Source organism: Corticium candelabrum, chromosome 5 (genome assembly GCF_963422355.1).
Source record: "Corticium candelabrum chromosome 5, ooCorCand1.1, whole genome shotgun sequence".
Lineage (NCBI taxonomy): Eukaryota > Metazoa > Porifera > Homoscleromorpha > Homosclerophorida > Plakinidae > Corticium > Corticium candelabrum.
In genome coordinates this window covers 1,694,253-1,709,868 of record NC_085089.1, presented here as the reverse complement: position 1 = coordinate 1,709,868, position 15,616 = coordinate 1,694,253, and the positions used below count along the sequence as shown (strand labels likewise).

The window sequence follows — 15,616 nt, the reverse complement described above, 5'->3', positions numbered from 1 at the left end:
TGCAAAAAACGTGATTTTGCGAACAGAGTGCCTGTACACTATATTGCATTTAGTAGCGGCATCATAGCATACGGGACCATTAGTGTACCGCATGCGGGACTGACTGCACTAGACACTGCGTTATCTAGCCAAGTAAGGCTGTAGCTTCAGCGAGAAACTGGAGACGTGCAGTGCACATCGCTGAGAGGTGAGCAAAATATGTACTAAAGATATACCTGCGTTGTAAGTCGTGAAGTCTTGCGGATTGTTTGCGGATTGATGTTCTGTTGGTGCATATAACTAATTAACTTGTTTTTAAGTAAAAAACGGCAGACTTGATTCAATCAATAGCTACAATTGCAAGTACAATGCAGACTGTTTAGAATGTATTTAGGCCGTAGACTTAAGTTTGTTTGTTCCTCGATCGGTAGATATTGAGTACACTTTGACGTCATCATTTAGCAAAATAACTTAGATTTATAATAGGTAAAGTACAGAGCTTCTGTGCACACTTTTATGTATTATCATATTACTATTTTATATATAATATTAGTGATAAAAATAATAGTAGCAAGACAGAGTATGCAGCAAGAGTGGTGCGTTGGGTCACGTGACTCACGGATTGGTTGTTCTTGGTGGGAGTAGCGGAAAGTGTTGTTTTTCGGGATTTAGCTACCGAGAGGCTACTGATACTGCATGCATCATGATATCACAAGTGGGATTGAATATTTTCACGAAAGTCTTGATCACAGAGAGAGTGCATAAACAAAAACATTAAATTACCACAAAATTAACGAGTTTTGTTTCTACGTGTAGGTTTGGCTGCCAGAAAAGTTTTTATTAAACAGGCAAGATATATATCTATTATCTAATAAATATAACTTTTAATGTATGTTGGCGTCTAGATTGCAGATTTTGGCATGACACGTGACGTTTCAGACGACAACTGCATGCATGACAAACGGCGGGAAAATCCGATATAGGGTGTAAACCGGTACAGTACGTGTAAAATGTTATTCGTTGAGTGAACTAATGTGTTGGCTGTCTATTTTAGATTTGGCATTAAATATAGTAACGCTATATTTGCTTGCCAGTGACGTGAGGAGGCTGGCTGGCTGGATCGGTTACATAATCATGTGACTCTGTAATTAGATTAGGGCGTGTCATGGACTTCGGGGCGTCAAACTTGTTTTTTCTGTTGGTGCTTCTTACTCTTCAAGCGTCGTCTGGTCAGTCGTGTTTGTGTATGTGAGTGACTAGCTGTGCTAACTGCATGATTAGTGAAGACTAGCGCGCTGCTGTTTGGTCATTAGTACATCAAAATCGTCAAACTGGTTTTTGATTTTCGTGGCTAAACAGTTAGTTGCAGTGTTGTCTCCATAATGGCTAGAGGCGACAAGAATTTGCTAGAATTGGCTGCTACATGGTTGTGTCGCCTTACTCACGTGAGCCATTGTGTCTGAATCGAATGGTCGTTGTAGACAAACGCTCTTTCCAAACTGTAAAGCGCAAATCGAACTTTTGAACGACAATGGCAGAATGAGCCATTACATAAAAGGCTGTAGAATTATGCTGTGTGTTGTTTTGATGCTAATTTCTATATATATATATATATATATATATATATATATATATATAGTGTGTGTGTGTGTGTGTGTGTGTGTGTGTGTGTGTGTGTGTGTGTGTGTATGCATAAAATGAAAGTTGGTGAGTAGAAACTACGAGTTGTGTAACAGGATGTATGGACGTCTAATGACTAGCTGCTGTCGCTTTTTATCGAGAAAAAACGTGGGATGATGCTGAATCCTAACGCTAACCCTATATATGTACCTGTTGATTGCTCTTAGTCTTCAGGCGTCGTCTGGTCAGTCAAATTTGTGTGTATTTGTATGCGTATATGTGCTAACTTGTAACCAAACAGTTGTTTGCAATGTCGTTCTTGCAATTGCTATACATGCAGACAACAGCTAGAAGTTGGTTTTAGGTATCTAGTACGTACGTGACCGTGCCGTGTTCTCTCACGTAAGCCATTGCGTTAGAAGGTTCATGCTTTTGTCAGGAAGTGTAAACTGTAACTCTTTCGGACCTGTATGTTGCAATTTTTATGCAAAGCCGACCGTGACCGTTACCATGCTATAGCCACGCCGTAATAGGATGCATGTAGAATTGTACTGTCTCGTTGCTGTATTGGCAATTTTATAGACGCAACAAATTGTTCGTTGGGATGGAATCTTAGTGAAAATAGTTGCTATCGCCTGTTTTCTACTAAGAAAAATTGGGATGATGCTGAAACTGATTGTGTAAATGAAGACGGACATCTGGTATCCATTTCGTCGAACATTGAGAACAGTTTTGTCTATAGCTTGGCAAAAAATGCAAATGAAGACGTTTGGATTGGATTGAATGACAAAAGTGTGGAGGACTCGTTCGTATGGAGTGATGATACGACTTGTTTATACAGACAATGGAATGACAATCAGCCCAACGGCGGAAACTCACAAGATTGTACGAAAATGAAAAAAGGAAACGGCCAGTGGGATGATAAGAAATGTTCTGACAAGGGTACCAAGTACTACTACGTTTGTGAAACTCCAACGCTGACCACCCATTCTCCACCTCTTACTACTGGTGTGACATTTCGTCATTTGACATTGTTAAAATATTATTTTAAAATGTTGTTGTTTTCTAGCGTCATCCATGCAATGCCAGTCATGCTGGACTCGTAGTGGACTGAGTTGTTACCTTCTTGTTACAGTGTCTAAATCTTGGGATGCAGCAAGGGCAGACTGCATTAGTAAAGGAGGAAATCTCACATCCATCACATCAGCCGACGAAAACTCTTTTGTTCTAAGCTTGAGAGGAACATTCACAGATGACATAGAGGACGCATGGATTGGTTTGCATGATCAAGTTGTTGAGAATACGTTTGTATGGATAGACGGCACAAATAGCACATACACAAACTGGAACACTGGAACCAATGAACCCAATGACTTTGGTGGTGCAGGTTGTGTAAGAATAGCATCTGATGGAACGTGGAAAGATCAGAAGTGCGGAGACTTGTATCCATACGTGTGTAAGTATAAGCTCACGCTCCCTACATATACCACACAAAATCCGACAACTTTGTTAGCTACGACATCAGTTACTACTTTGGCTGTTACAAGTGATGTTGCACCAACTAGCAAGTCTTCTATTACAAACTCTCCTTCTACAGCAAGTTTGGTTACCCCATCTCTGACCACTGTTGCAGCCACTACAGTTCGTGCTACGACTAGTAGACCTACCGCACCTTTGCCAATTACAACAAAATTGACAGTATCGACAAATGGTGCATCATCAACTACTCTTGAGGGCAGTACACAATTGTCTACTATTATGTCTACGTTTGTGTCAATGGCAAAGGGATCCACGTCAGTTACAACAGTCGTTTCACGGCCAACCAGTCCTGAAGTCAGTACACAACAGTCCACGACAACTCCAACTACGCATGCGTCATCAAGAGAGTCTTCAAGAGCAGATAAATCTACAACTCGTATATCAACAGCACCTGTTGCTCGCGTTAACAGCAGTCTTTCTACGTCAACGCTACTTTCATCCGCTTCAACGAAAACAGCAGACACAAACAAATCAACTTCTTCAAACAGTACATTGTACGGTGGAGTTGCTGCTGCCGTTGTCGTTATCGTTGTAGTCGCATCTTTACTTTTTGCTTTTCTCTTCTGGCGGAGACGAGCAAACAAGCAGGATCCTGAGGCGTTTCAACTACAGTTGTCAGGTCTAGTAGTTTGATCATTTTATTGTAAAGATTATTCGTATTGTGATTCTGTCCTATTTTACAATTGCAGGCGCCCGCTTTACTAAACGCGAATCAGAGGACGTTTACTGTGAACCTACAACAACAATAATCGACAAACCAACACAAGCACCAATTCAAGATGCAAGCAAATCTGTTTCTAATGGTACAACGGCAAACGTTCGTTTTACGAAACACGCATCAACAGTGGAGGTAGAACTCTACTGTGAGCCTATAACGACGATGGCGAACAAACCAACACAAGCACCAATCGAATCACTCGTGGATGAGAGTGAATATCTTGTGCCCGCCTTTACAGAAAAGTTGGAAAAAAGGCAATCAAGCAATCGATCAACGAGCAATTGCGTTGGCGTAAACACCACAAATGAGGATAGATACGAACGCATTAGTGACAAATGTTGGACAGAACGAGACGTCAAACATGCAGAAATTGTAAGCGAAAGTGTCGATGCTCAAATGGCAGTCTACGCGGTGTGTTACGCAGACACTGAATCTGATGTGAATGATGTAGAGACCACAACACGGGAGCACAACGTTTGCAAATCGTCTACCGTAGTTCTCTTGTATTGTTCGCTAATCAACTTTACGTGTACAGGCATTTACAACGTCAATGAAATCAGACGATGATGATAAATATTGGGAACCAGCCTTTACAGAACGGGAACTCTACGGTCAACTTGAGAGACGACGATTCAGACACATCGACAGACGTGACCTCATCGACAGAAAAGAGATCGGATCGGGGTAAACGATTAACAATATAATTAGTAGTAATTTATATAGTGACTGCCATGTTTTGTGCGCAGAGAATTTGGCGTTGTAGAGAAAGCAGTGTGGCATGTGGTAAACTCGATGTAATGTAGAGATTTAGTTATTACTGTGTGGTGAGTAACGATTGGTTTTAGAATGATAGAGAGAAGTTATCAGTGGCGGTCAAGACTCTGACGAATGAAGCTGATGTTAATGATCGCGTCAAGTTTCTTCGCGAGGGAGCGATTAATGGTCAATTTCGCCATCGAAACGTCGTTCGTCTCCATGGTGTTGTCACTATTGGATCTCCTGTAATTTAATATATTGTGTCGTTATGCCCCTCCATAATATATTATTATTATTATTATTATTATTATTATACGTTTTATATAATATTGATGGAAGTTTGTTATAATAACAATAGATCATGCTGGTTTTGGAATACATGCAGAATGGTGACATGAAGAACTACCTTGTGAACCAAAGCTTGAAGTATGTCACAAAACGTGTCGTAAACATGTTGTTTTATACTGGACTTAGTTAATAGTCTGAGTGCTTTTTATATAGTGGCAAGTGTAGTTGTCCCGGATTCGACAAAACGCTGCTAAACATGTGTCGTGATATCGCAAGTGGAATGAGATATCTTTCACGCAAGTCTTTTGTTCACAGAGTCAGTTTTGATCTATTAGTTAAGTCTGCGTTTAGAAATTCTAGTGACAAAACTTATTTTTCGTAGGATTTAGCTGTAAGAAACATTTTGTTGGGCAAAGAGCTGACGTGCAAGGTAAACATCAATGGGAATTATATTATGTTAATAGAAAAATTACTTTTAATGTTGTTGTTTAGATTGCAGATTTTGGCATGGCACGTGATGTTTCTGACAACAACTACTACGTAGCTAAAGGTGGAAAGGTTCCAATAAGGTGGTGTGCACCTGAGGTATAAGCTTGTAGTGTTATATAGTGAGTGAAGTGATGTGTGTGCTGTCTATTTTAGACATGGAATTACAAGCGTTTTTCGTCTGCCAGTGACGTGTGGAGCTATGGAGTTGTTTTGTATGAAGTTTGGTCAGTAGGACAACGCCCTTTTGGGTCAATCAGCAATGGCAAGGTGCATGTGCATATTTATCTGAACGATCACAAACATTACTTACATAAATGTATTTATTCCAATGTCTCTTTGTTGCAGGTAATGGAAAAGGTTGAAGCTGGATATCGTCTTCCTCCTCCTCCGGGATGTTCTCGTTCTCTTTATCATCTTATGATTGACTGTTGGTGAGTATAGACTAAGATGCTTTGCCTCTGATTTATAATGGTCAATAATTCTTGTTGTCAGGCATCCCGATACCCATGAAAGGCCAAGCTTTGGAAACATAATGCAGAGGCTTGCAGCGTCTGAAGACTTTCTACTGACTAACACACAAGGAGAGGCTTCAATTGAGGGAAACCTCGGTGACACGCTGGACGTGTCAGAAAGCTGCTACACTGACTTGCAACACATTTATACAAAATACTGATTGTGTTACGTCGTATGGCTACGCATACTTACTGTAATGTTTTAATTGATATCTTTTTATTCTTAGTTAGATAGTTAGTTATTGATGTGTGCTGGACATGTATCTAAAATTCGATATATTTAATAGACAACTATAGTACGAGACAGACCAGAATACAAGCTAAAATCTAAATTTAATCAAATAAATTTAAATCATATACGTAGGTTATAATGCTTGTTTATAATATTTATATTAAACGTTTTATAAATTTTGAAAATTAGAAATCTTGCTCTTTAAGGTTTTAAACCATGCAGTTTTGTTATGTTGTTTTCTCCAGTGTTTCGTAAAACGTGCGCATTGCAAACAGTACTGTACTGCAACAGCTTAGTGGTACCGCATACGGGACCATTGGTACCGCATACGGGACTAATCACTCTGTACACGTGCTTGAACCAGTGGATTACTTCCCTGCCTGATCAAGAGTTGTAAGCGACCTCAGAGAGAAGCTTGGACGCCGTTGGAAAGGAACAATGAATATAGTGAAAAAGGTAAGCAAGATCTACTACAGTTAGATGTTGTGCTGGCAAGCAGTGCATTTTGTCTTCTCAGAAAATAGTTTTTGCGGATTTATATGCGATTGCCGCATATTCTGACTGAACAGCAGAATTCCTGGTTCGCTACAATTGCAAATACAGTGCAAATTAACTGTTTAGTTAGTAGAATCGAGTTAGCTATAGTTTAATTGGAAAGGCTTTGTTGTACAGTACTAGTAGATAAGCCAATTCTTCTACGTCACCGTTTTGGTAAATGACGTAAGGAGGGTACAGAGCTCCAGTGCACGCTTTCTAAGTTGGTTAATTCTACACATTACCATATTGGATTTAATGCTATTATTATTATTGATGATAGACATTATGCAGAGTAACTATAAAGCTCATCTCGAGCTTACTAAGTCGTTTTGTGGTATCTACTTGACATAGGTCCTTTTTGAGTATTTTTGTTGTAGCAGTGTGTTTCTGGCATTATAGTCTAGCTAAAGGATATCGAAAAAATAATAACAATTAATGATAAAGATTTAAATTGACATAAATTACATCTTTAAATAGTTGATTTTAATCACATCAAATGGTGAATCAGAAGGATTTCTTTAGCAATTAAGGATCAAGCTGTAGCTGCACAATCTCATATGATTGCATTGTTTATGAATATAAATCCACACGTCTCTTGTGATAAGTGTCCCATATCTTGTATTGGCAGATTTTGTTCTGGCATCCAGTCAATACATACGAGGGCATAAAATAGTCTTACAGTTTGTACCATCAGTAATGTTTTGAATACACCTTTAAAATATGACCCACTACTGGTACAGCCAAAATGAAATGTTTATGCTTTACAATTTGGTGTTTGGAAAGTGTCAGGAAGCAAAGTGTCAACAATATCATCCCAGGTGTTGCAACCAGTCTTGTTGGAGAAATGCAGAATGTTATTCAAATTGTGAGATAATGAAACAAGTGGATGGTGTATGATTTATAATTAGCTACTTCACAACCCATTGTTTCTATATTTACATGGTCACATGATTCTATAATTAGTCTTCTAATTAGTTCACACACAATCAATTATTGTTCATAGTTGATATGCGGTGACGTATTCTATAATTAGCGTTTAAGAGGCATCATGGTATTTGCGTCACTAAACTCGTTTCTGTTGGTCGCTCTCGTTCTTCAATCGTTGACTGGTTAGTCAAATATGTTTGATGTACGTACAAGCCGTGCTGCATGGTTGGGAGTAGGAGTAGGGGTGGCAGCACTGATGAGTCGATCTGTATTGCATGCTCCCACTCAAAATTGTCACACAAATGGTTTTTATGAGTGACTCATCAGTTGCAGTGTCTACAGAATGGTTATCTGCATTTGCTGTAGACAAGAGATTCTATTTTTGTTGCTAGATGGTAGTGCCATGCAGCTCACATGAGCCATTGCATAGTAATGTTGATGAGATGGAAGGCATCTCAGAGTCATATGTTGCACTGTGTGTCTTTACGACTACACTGTACTGAAGGCAATATACTAAATCCACAATTTGGCAGTTAGCTAGGAGATATAATAATAACAATAATATATTTTTCCAAATTTGTGCTCTTTGTTGTTTTGCTATTGTAATAATAGTTTGTGATTAGAGGTTCCAGGTTGTTCACCAGGATGGACCAGCAGTGGCAATAGCTGCTATCGCTATTTTTCTACCAAGAGAAATTGGGATTCTGCTGAAGCTGATTGTGTGAGCCTAGGCGGTCATCTCGTATCCATCACGTCGAACGCCGAGAATGGTGTGGTCTTTACGTTCAGAGGAACGAATAGAAGAGACTATGTTTGGATTGGATTGAATGACAAGGCTGTAGAAGACTTGTTCGTATGGAGTGATGGTACCAATAGTTCGTACAGACACTGGTCTAACGGTCAAACCAACAGTGATGGTTTAGACTGCACGAGAATGGAATCGGACAGCGAGTGGGCTGTAAGAAAGTGCTCTAGCAGCTATTATTACGTTTGTGAATCTCCAGCACCGATCACGACCACGCACTCACCGACTACAATCGGTATGGACTTTGCAATTATTGTATTTAATTTTAGATTTATTAACACACACACACACACACACACACACACACACACACACACACACACACACACACACACACACACACACACACACACACACACACATACACATGGACAGACACATATACACATGGACAAACACACACACACACACACACACACACACACACACACACACACACACACACACACACAGCTCCACATAAACTTGACACCTTCAGGTACGTATACTGCTGATGTAACATTAAAATGGCATCTAGCTGGTTGATTTGAATACCCACCTGCTACAACAACACCATATAATGCGTATTGTCTCATTCTTTCCGGTAGATTTATGACTCTACAAGGTAGTGATTGTAAAATGGTTGTTGTCATTTGATAGTTACGCTTGACTGCTAATCAGCGGTGGCCAACTGGCACTATGGTGCCACTTGTGGCACCAGAGACTGGTCTTGGGCTCGAACAAAGCAGAGATTGGCACCAAGGTTTGAAGCTACTCAAGCAGATGGTGATGTCACGTGAACATTCACAAGGCAGCACTGCGATATGGCTACCTACTAGTACACTTACCTACATAGTACATACACACATATGCACATACATACATACATTTATACATACATATACATACATATACATACTCATGTATGTGTGTATGATATCACAGTGCATGATGCCTTGAGAACGGTGATTCCGTGAACACAAGGCATCACACTGTGATATGAGTATGTATGTATGTATGTATGTATATATGTATGTATGTATGTATGTATCTATGTATGTATCTATGTATGTATGAATGTACAAATGTGTGTATGTCCTATGTAGGTAGGTACTAACTTGTAGGTAGCCTTAAACCAGTCTTTCAAACTAGTCGCAGGTGTGTCCCGAGTTGGGCTTGTCATTTCTGTTGAGTACCAGGATGCGTTCCTGGTGCCACACCAAGGCACCTGCCTTATCCGAACTTGGCCACCCCTGAGCTTTCAGTTTATGAATTCATCACTTGACGATCTAGTTAAAAATTTAGAATCAGTACGACCTGATTCATTCAAGCACACTAAATCTGAAATTCAAATTTCAAACATACTTTTATTCAATGTGTATGGGTTCTTATTCAACCCTTTTCCAGACGTTGTTTGATCTTGATGGATCTCAGTCTTATGTATTTAATTAAGTTTCATTGCTGTCTAGCATCATCAATGCAATGTCAATCAGGCTGGACTCGTAGTGGACTGAGTTGTTACCTTCTTGTTGCAATACCCAAAGCTTGGGATGAGGCAGAAACAGACTGCATCAATAAAGGAGGGCATCTCACTTCTATCGCATCAGACAACGAGAACTCTTTAGTTTTAACTTTGAGAGGAACATCCACAGCAGACACAGATGACGCATGGATTGGCTTGAATGATAGAGTCTTGGAGGATACGTTTGTATGGAGTGACGGCACGCAAAGCACGTACACAAACTGGGATGGTTCGATCAGCGAGCCTAATGGCAGTGGCGATTGTGCGAGGATAGTATCTGATGGAACATGGAGAGATCAAAGGTGTACGTCTGTATATCCATACGTGTGTAAATATGATCTCACGCCGTCTACATACACAACACAGTCACCGACGACTTTATCGGCTACGACATTACACACGTCAACAGCTGCAACTACAACAATACCTACTAAGTCGTCTACCACACCATCGACCACTAGTAGATCTCTTACAGCCACTAGAGATCGTTCTACAACCACAACTAGAAATTCTGCCACGATTCTTACAGTTACATCGCAATCTACTTTAAGACCAACAACTCTCTTGTTACCAACTACTCCTGAAGTCAGCTCAAAATCGTCTATCAATGTTTCTACGCATGCGTCATCAACAGAGATTACAAGACAAGCTACATCTACAACCAGCGAGGCAGGAATGCTTACTGCTCGTGCTAGGTGCAGTATTTCTATATCAACTGTATCAAACACTTTCTAATATGTTTTGTCTAGTTCCACAAAAACTATAGGGACGGAGCATACACCAACTTCTCTTGATCGAGATACCCCAACGTCAGCAGACAAGACGGTAGTAGCGGGCGAAACAAAAACAAGTTCATCAAACAGCGCATTATACGCTGGAGTTGCAGCTGCAGTGGCTGTCACTGTGTTAATCGCATCTGTAATACTGGCGTGTCTTTTCTGGAAAAGAAGAAAAAGCAAGCACCGTTCCGAGACATCTCAAACGCATTCGGCAGGTAGTAGCAGCTCAAACTCTTACTCTGAAATATTAGAATTCAAGCAGCGTTGTTGGTAATTTTACAATAGGTGGATGCCACTTTAATAACCATGGCTTAGCTACACTGGACAATAACGTTTATTGTGATCCTACAGCAGCCGTTTACTGTGATCCTACAGCAACCGTTTCCCATGATCCTACAAAACCAACGATGATAAACAAACCAACAGAAGCATTAATCCAAATGCTTGAAAGTGAGAATCAATATTTAGCTTGCGCCTTTAGAGACTACCTACAAACACTGCAATCGAGTAACCGACAACAAACAAACGATGACGCCACGACAACAACTAGAGACGAGGATGGATCTTACCAAGCAAGACTAATAAATGTGGCACCAGCAGAATATGCAGAAATTGTTGGTAAAGGTTTTGATATTGAAAGCCCAGAGACTGCGTACGAGAGTTTAGTCGAACAACCACAAGCAATTACAACGACAGAAGCAAACACACAATGTTACCAAAATGTGGCATTTGGCGAAGACTCAGAGTTGGCTGCTGCAGATGTCACAGAAGGAGAGCAAGATGTTAGCAGCTTGATTAGCATATTTGTAATGCATTGTACTCTACATTCTACGTGTACAGATATTACCAACGTTACTGAGTGCAGAGGATGAGGATACGTATTGTGAACCGGCTTCCACAGAACAGGAACTATATGGGCAACTCGAAGGGCATCGATTCAGACAGATCTACAGGTGTGACGTCACCAACATGGAAAACATCGGATCCGGGTAAACAATTAACATAAATTAATTATATGTTTTAATTAGATTAGAGATTGTAACTTCGTTGTTGCATGTGCAGAGCATTTGGTTTCGTAGAGAAGGCAGTGTGGAGAGCGGTAAGAGCTCTATGCATCTCGTGTACAAATAATATGATTGGTGATCACTCGACTTAGAATGATAGAGAGAATATTGCAGTGGCGGTGAAGACTCTGAAGAATGAGGCTGATGCTAGTGATCGCGTCAAGTTTCTTCGGGAGGCAGTGATCACGGGTCAATTCCGTCATCGAAACCTAATTCGTCTGTATGGTGTTGTTATCGTTGGATCCCCAGTAACACTATCTCTACCTAAACATTTTTATAATATTGAATAATATTTGGGCAATTTTGTTTAGATAATGCTGGTCTTGGAATACATGCAGAATGGTGATCTGAAGAATTATCTTGAGAAACACAGACTAGAGTATGCAGCACGTGGACTGTTGTTGAGTCACATGACTCAAGCTTGTGTTGTCTCTTGATAGATCCGTCGGGAAGTGCTGTTTCACGGGTTTTGACAAAATTCTGTTGAAAATGTGTCGTGATATTGCAAACGGAATGGAATATCTTTCGCGCAAGTCTTTCGTTCACAGGGTCAGTGCTGAATTAGATCATTAATAATAATAATAAATCATTATGGATATGCAATTATTTTTTAATTTATGTACAGGATGTAGCTGCAAGGAACGTTCTGCTGGACAGTAAGCTGACGTCAAAGGTATATATCAACTAGCGTTATATAGCTAACAATTATGTTCAATATTGTTGCTGTTTAGATCGCAGATTTTGGAATGGCACGTGACGTGTCTGGCGACACTTACTACACAATTACAGGCGGGAAATTGCCCATAAAATGGTGTGCTCCTGAGGTAGCAATCGAAAAAGTAGAAAACAGACTTACAGAGTGTGAGCTAATGCTTGTCTGTTCATTTCAGATTTGGAACTATAAACGTTTCTCGACTGCCAGTGACGTGTGGAGCTATGGAGTTGTTCTCTATGAAGTGTGGTCGGTAGGACTACGTCCATTTGGTTATATCAACAATAGTGAGGTGATTGTATATACACTAGCTGGATCTTTTAATACAAAAATTATTTATAAATTAAGTTATTTATGTAAATATATGTTTATTTTAGGTGATGAAGAAGGTTGAGATTGGCTATCGTCTTCCTCCTCCCCCAGGGTGTTCTCGTTCTCTCTATCATCTTATGATTGACTGTTGGTGAGTGTGGACATCATCATCATCACATTGAGCCCTTATATCGATTGTATTCAGAATTCCACTATCTTTTGTATTGTCAGGCACCCTGATAGTCATGAGAGACCAAGTTTTGGAAATATCGTGCAGAGGCTCGCGACAGCTGACGAATTCCTTTTGAGTAACAGAAATGGAGAGGCTCTAATTGAAGGAAAACTCGGAGACGAGCTGAACGTGTCAGAAAACTGCTACACAGACTTGCAACACATTTACAAAAAATACTGATCATACAACACAACGTCGGTATTTTTGCAAGATATTGACTGTACACCTTTGTATAGCTGCTGACTGCGTTATAATTAAAATTTTCAAATATTTTAAATTTTGGTTAGCTGACTATTATTGTAATTGGAGAGACTTTGCACTATGTATAAGTATAAATTAGACAAATATTTTTAATTTGACGTTTGTTGAAAGAATTTGCATTACAAATTATAATACTATGGTGGTAATGCGTGACCACAACTCTTTAGATTGAGATTTTAAAAATTTAAGGACACACACACGTTAATTAATTTATTTATCTGTTATTACTTTGTCACGGTATCTATTCTATATAGATTTCATGTTTGAAGAAACGCATTTCATTAACTACTTCGAAAGACTTTCTAGTTTTCTAGTCTCTACCTAAATTCTTACAACAATTCAGTACGTAGTATCAGGGAGTGCTACCGCACTCCCTATGTAGGGATGCGAAGAACTTAAAATGGCGGCCCATACAAAAGTATCCGAACGGGATCTCTCAGAACTCATTACAGAGATCTCTGACCCACGAAGCGCTCAACTTCAAACGTTCCTGATGGTAGCCAGACTATCACCGCTGACACTAAGCGCCTCAGAAGCCAGCTATCGGCAAGTAAAAAAACCCGATTTATTCTTTCAATTTTCACATTTCACATTTCACTTTTGTCAGCCAGGCTAGCGCCTCACTCGAAGCAGCTACAACGACGAGAGTCACACCAAACGATTCGCTCTTGTGTGAAGAATTGCACTGACCCAACAGCTAGAAATGTGCAAAGTCACCGTGCATCAGTCAACTACTGCCATGCAATTCCACGTAGTGCTTTCCACAACGTCATGTTGTTCCGGTCACGTGTGTACATGTGACTACCGTTTGGAAGCCTAGCTGCCACTTCCACCTGCTGCTACATGCTGCTTACAGTTGCGTGTAGTTGAACATGTACGACTATGTTCAACGGCGCGGCGTCCTGTCTGACTCTCTGTGCATGTAAGCGTGTATCTCTTTCGTGGAACCCTAGGCAATGGGAGTTGTTTATAGATGCAACCAGTGTTATTACGTACATCCGTCAGCTGCTACGTACTTCCGTTTATGTTGAGCGTAATGTGGGAGTTGTTTAGAGATGCAATCAAAGATTGAAATCACGGCCGAGCTGCACACGTTTACTAGGACTGTCATTTCCATTTCAAACTACACAAGTCTAAAACATTTTGAGAAAATGATGGGTATGTAGGGATGGGTATGTACTTAATCATGCTCATCTCCTACATCACAATCTTTTTACCTAAATTAATTAAAACGCAGCAGTCGTGTGTGACACTCACAGTACTGGATTGTGATGTAGGAGATGAGCATGATTAAGTACATATCCATCCCTACATACCCATCATTTTCTAAAAATGTTTTTTATAGTGATACTTGATTACAAGACATTGGTGCTGTTTTTACAAATGCGGATAATGTTTACTTTAGACAGAAAAACACACACGCTTTGCGAAGTGGCATCGTGTGTGTACGGTTTGTGGTACGGTTTGTGGTACGGTTTGTGGTACGGTTTGTGGTACCGCATACGGGACCGTTAATACCGCATACGGGACCGTTAATACCGCATACGGGACCGTTAATACCGCATACGGGACCGTTATTACCGTATACGGGAACTAGTTGAACTGCGTTGACCTCTACTCGTGTTTCCTCTACAACAACATATCAGGAAACCGGCCCTTTGTCTTGGTTTAGTGCAAATATCAGGTAGCAGCGTTTCTACAAAACCGTACGTATCGCTTACGATTCTAGTCACTTCGTGCATGTTGTTTGTTCTTCCTGAGATCAAGCGTTCGTTGGTGCATTGAGAACACAGATCTAGTGCCTACATTAGACCTAAATGATTCTCAAACGATTGAATGAGTAGCTAGATCATACGAGCCTGAAACTGCTAGGTGGGGTAAGCGGAGACCGCCACAGACCGGACAGAGCAGGATGCTAAGTATGTACACAGGGGATCTGTCGTAATTGTATGCATTACCGTTGTGCACCTTGCCGTCATACGTTCTCAAAAAAGAACTCCTGCAGCCGATGTGTCGTTAGCGCACTTTAGTCCATCGATCACTGTCTAGCTAGACAATAAACTCACATTTAGTGCAGTCGGAATCATTACAAGGTTAATAGGTTGGCTTGTTTATACTTTACTGTCTCTTTACGTCATCACTTTGTATGAAAAGAAGGTGGAGCTGGCCGCACTCTCTACCCTATAGGAAACACATTACCATCACATTAACGTTAAGCGTTCTCATTATGCTGATGTTGAGGTCTTGTGATCCAAGCGTTTTCTTCTCTTGTATGGCCTACCGCTACATCGGGGAGGTCAAAATGCATAGGTAAACAAAACCACAAGCCGCACCAACACTTGAGGGTGGTAGG

General features: G+C 40.3%; 2 protein-coding genes across 2 annotated transcripts; both read left to right on the top strand.

The window, feature by feature from the left end:
* Positions 1-2,459: 2,459 nt before the first annotated feature.
* On the top strand, positions 2,460-13,407 carry LOC134179256 (uncharacterized). Its single transcript, XM_062646115.1, has 29 exons — positions 2,460-2,607; positions 2,669-3,757; positions 3,828-4,330; positions 4,392-4,540; positions 4,603-4,639; positions 4,702-4,857; positions 4,971-5,038; positions 5,114-5,216; positions 5,283-5,330; positions 5,393-5,485; positions 5,543-5,656; positions 5,735-5,820; positions 5,882-6,013; positions 7,454-7,535; positions 7,704-7,779; positions 8,221-8,637; positions 9,851-10,598; positions 10,653-10,897; positions 10,968-11,464; positions 11,523-11,671; positions 11,745-11,781; positions 11,839-11,994; positions 12,058-12,125; positions 12,187-12,295; positions 12,372-12,419; positions 12,478-12,570; positions 12,637-12,750; positions 12,836-12,921; positions 13,002-13,407. Exons 1-29 carry the CDS (start codon positions 2,493-2,495, stop codon positions 13,180-13,182), a joined length of 5,799 nt encoding a protein of 1,932 aa, XP_062502099.1. The 5' UTR covers positions 2,460-2,492; the 3' UTR covers positions 13,183-13,407.
* LOC134179745 (ephrin type-A receptor 4a-like) lies at positions 4,339-6,209 on the top strand. The gene is made up of 10 exons (XM_062646694.1): positions 4,339-4,540; positions 4,603-4,639; positions 4,702-4,857; positions 4,971-5,038; positions 5,114-5,216; positions 5,283-5,330; positions 5,393-5,485; positions 5,543-5,656; positions 5,735-5,820; positions 5,882-6,209. The coding sequence occupies exons 1-10, from the start codon at positions 4,407-4,409 to the stop codon at positions 6,060-6,062; spliced, it is 1,020 nt and encodes a 339-aa protein (XP_062502678.1). The 5' UTR covers positions 4,339-4,406; the 3' UTR covers positions 6,063-6,209.
* Positions 13,408-15,616: the final 2,209 nt, after the last annotated feature.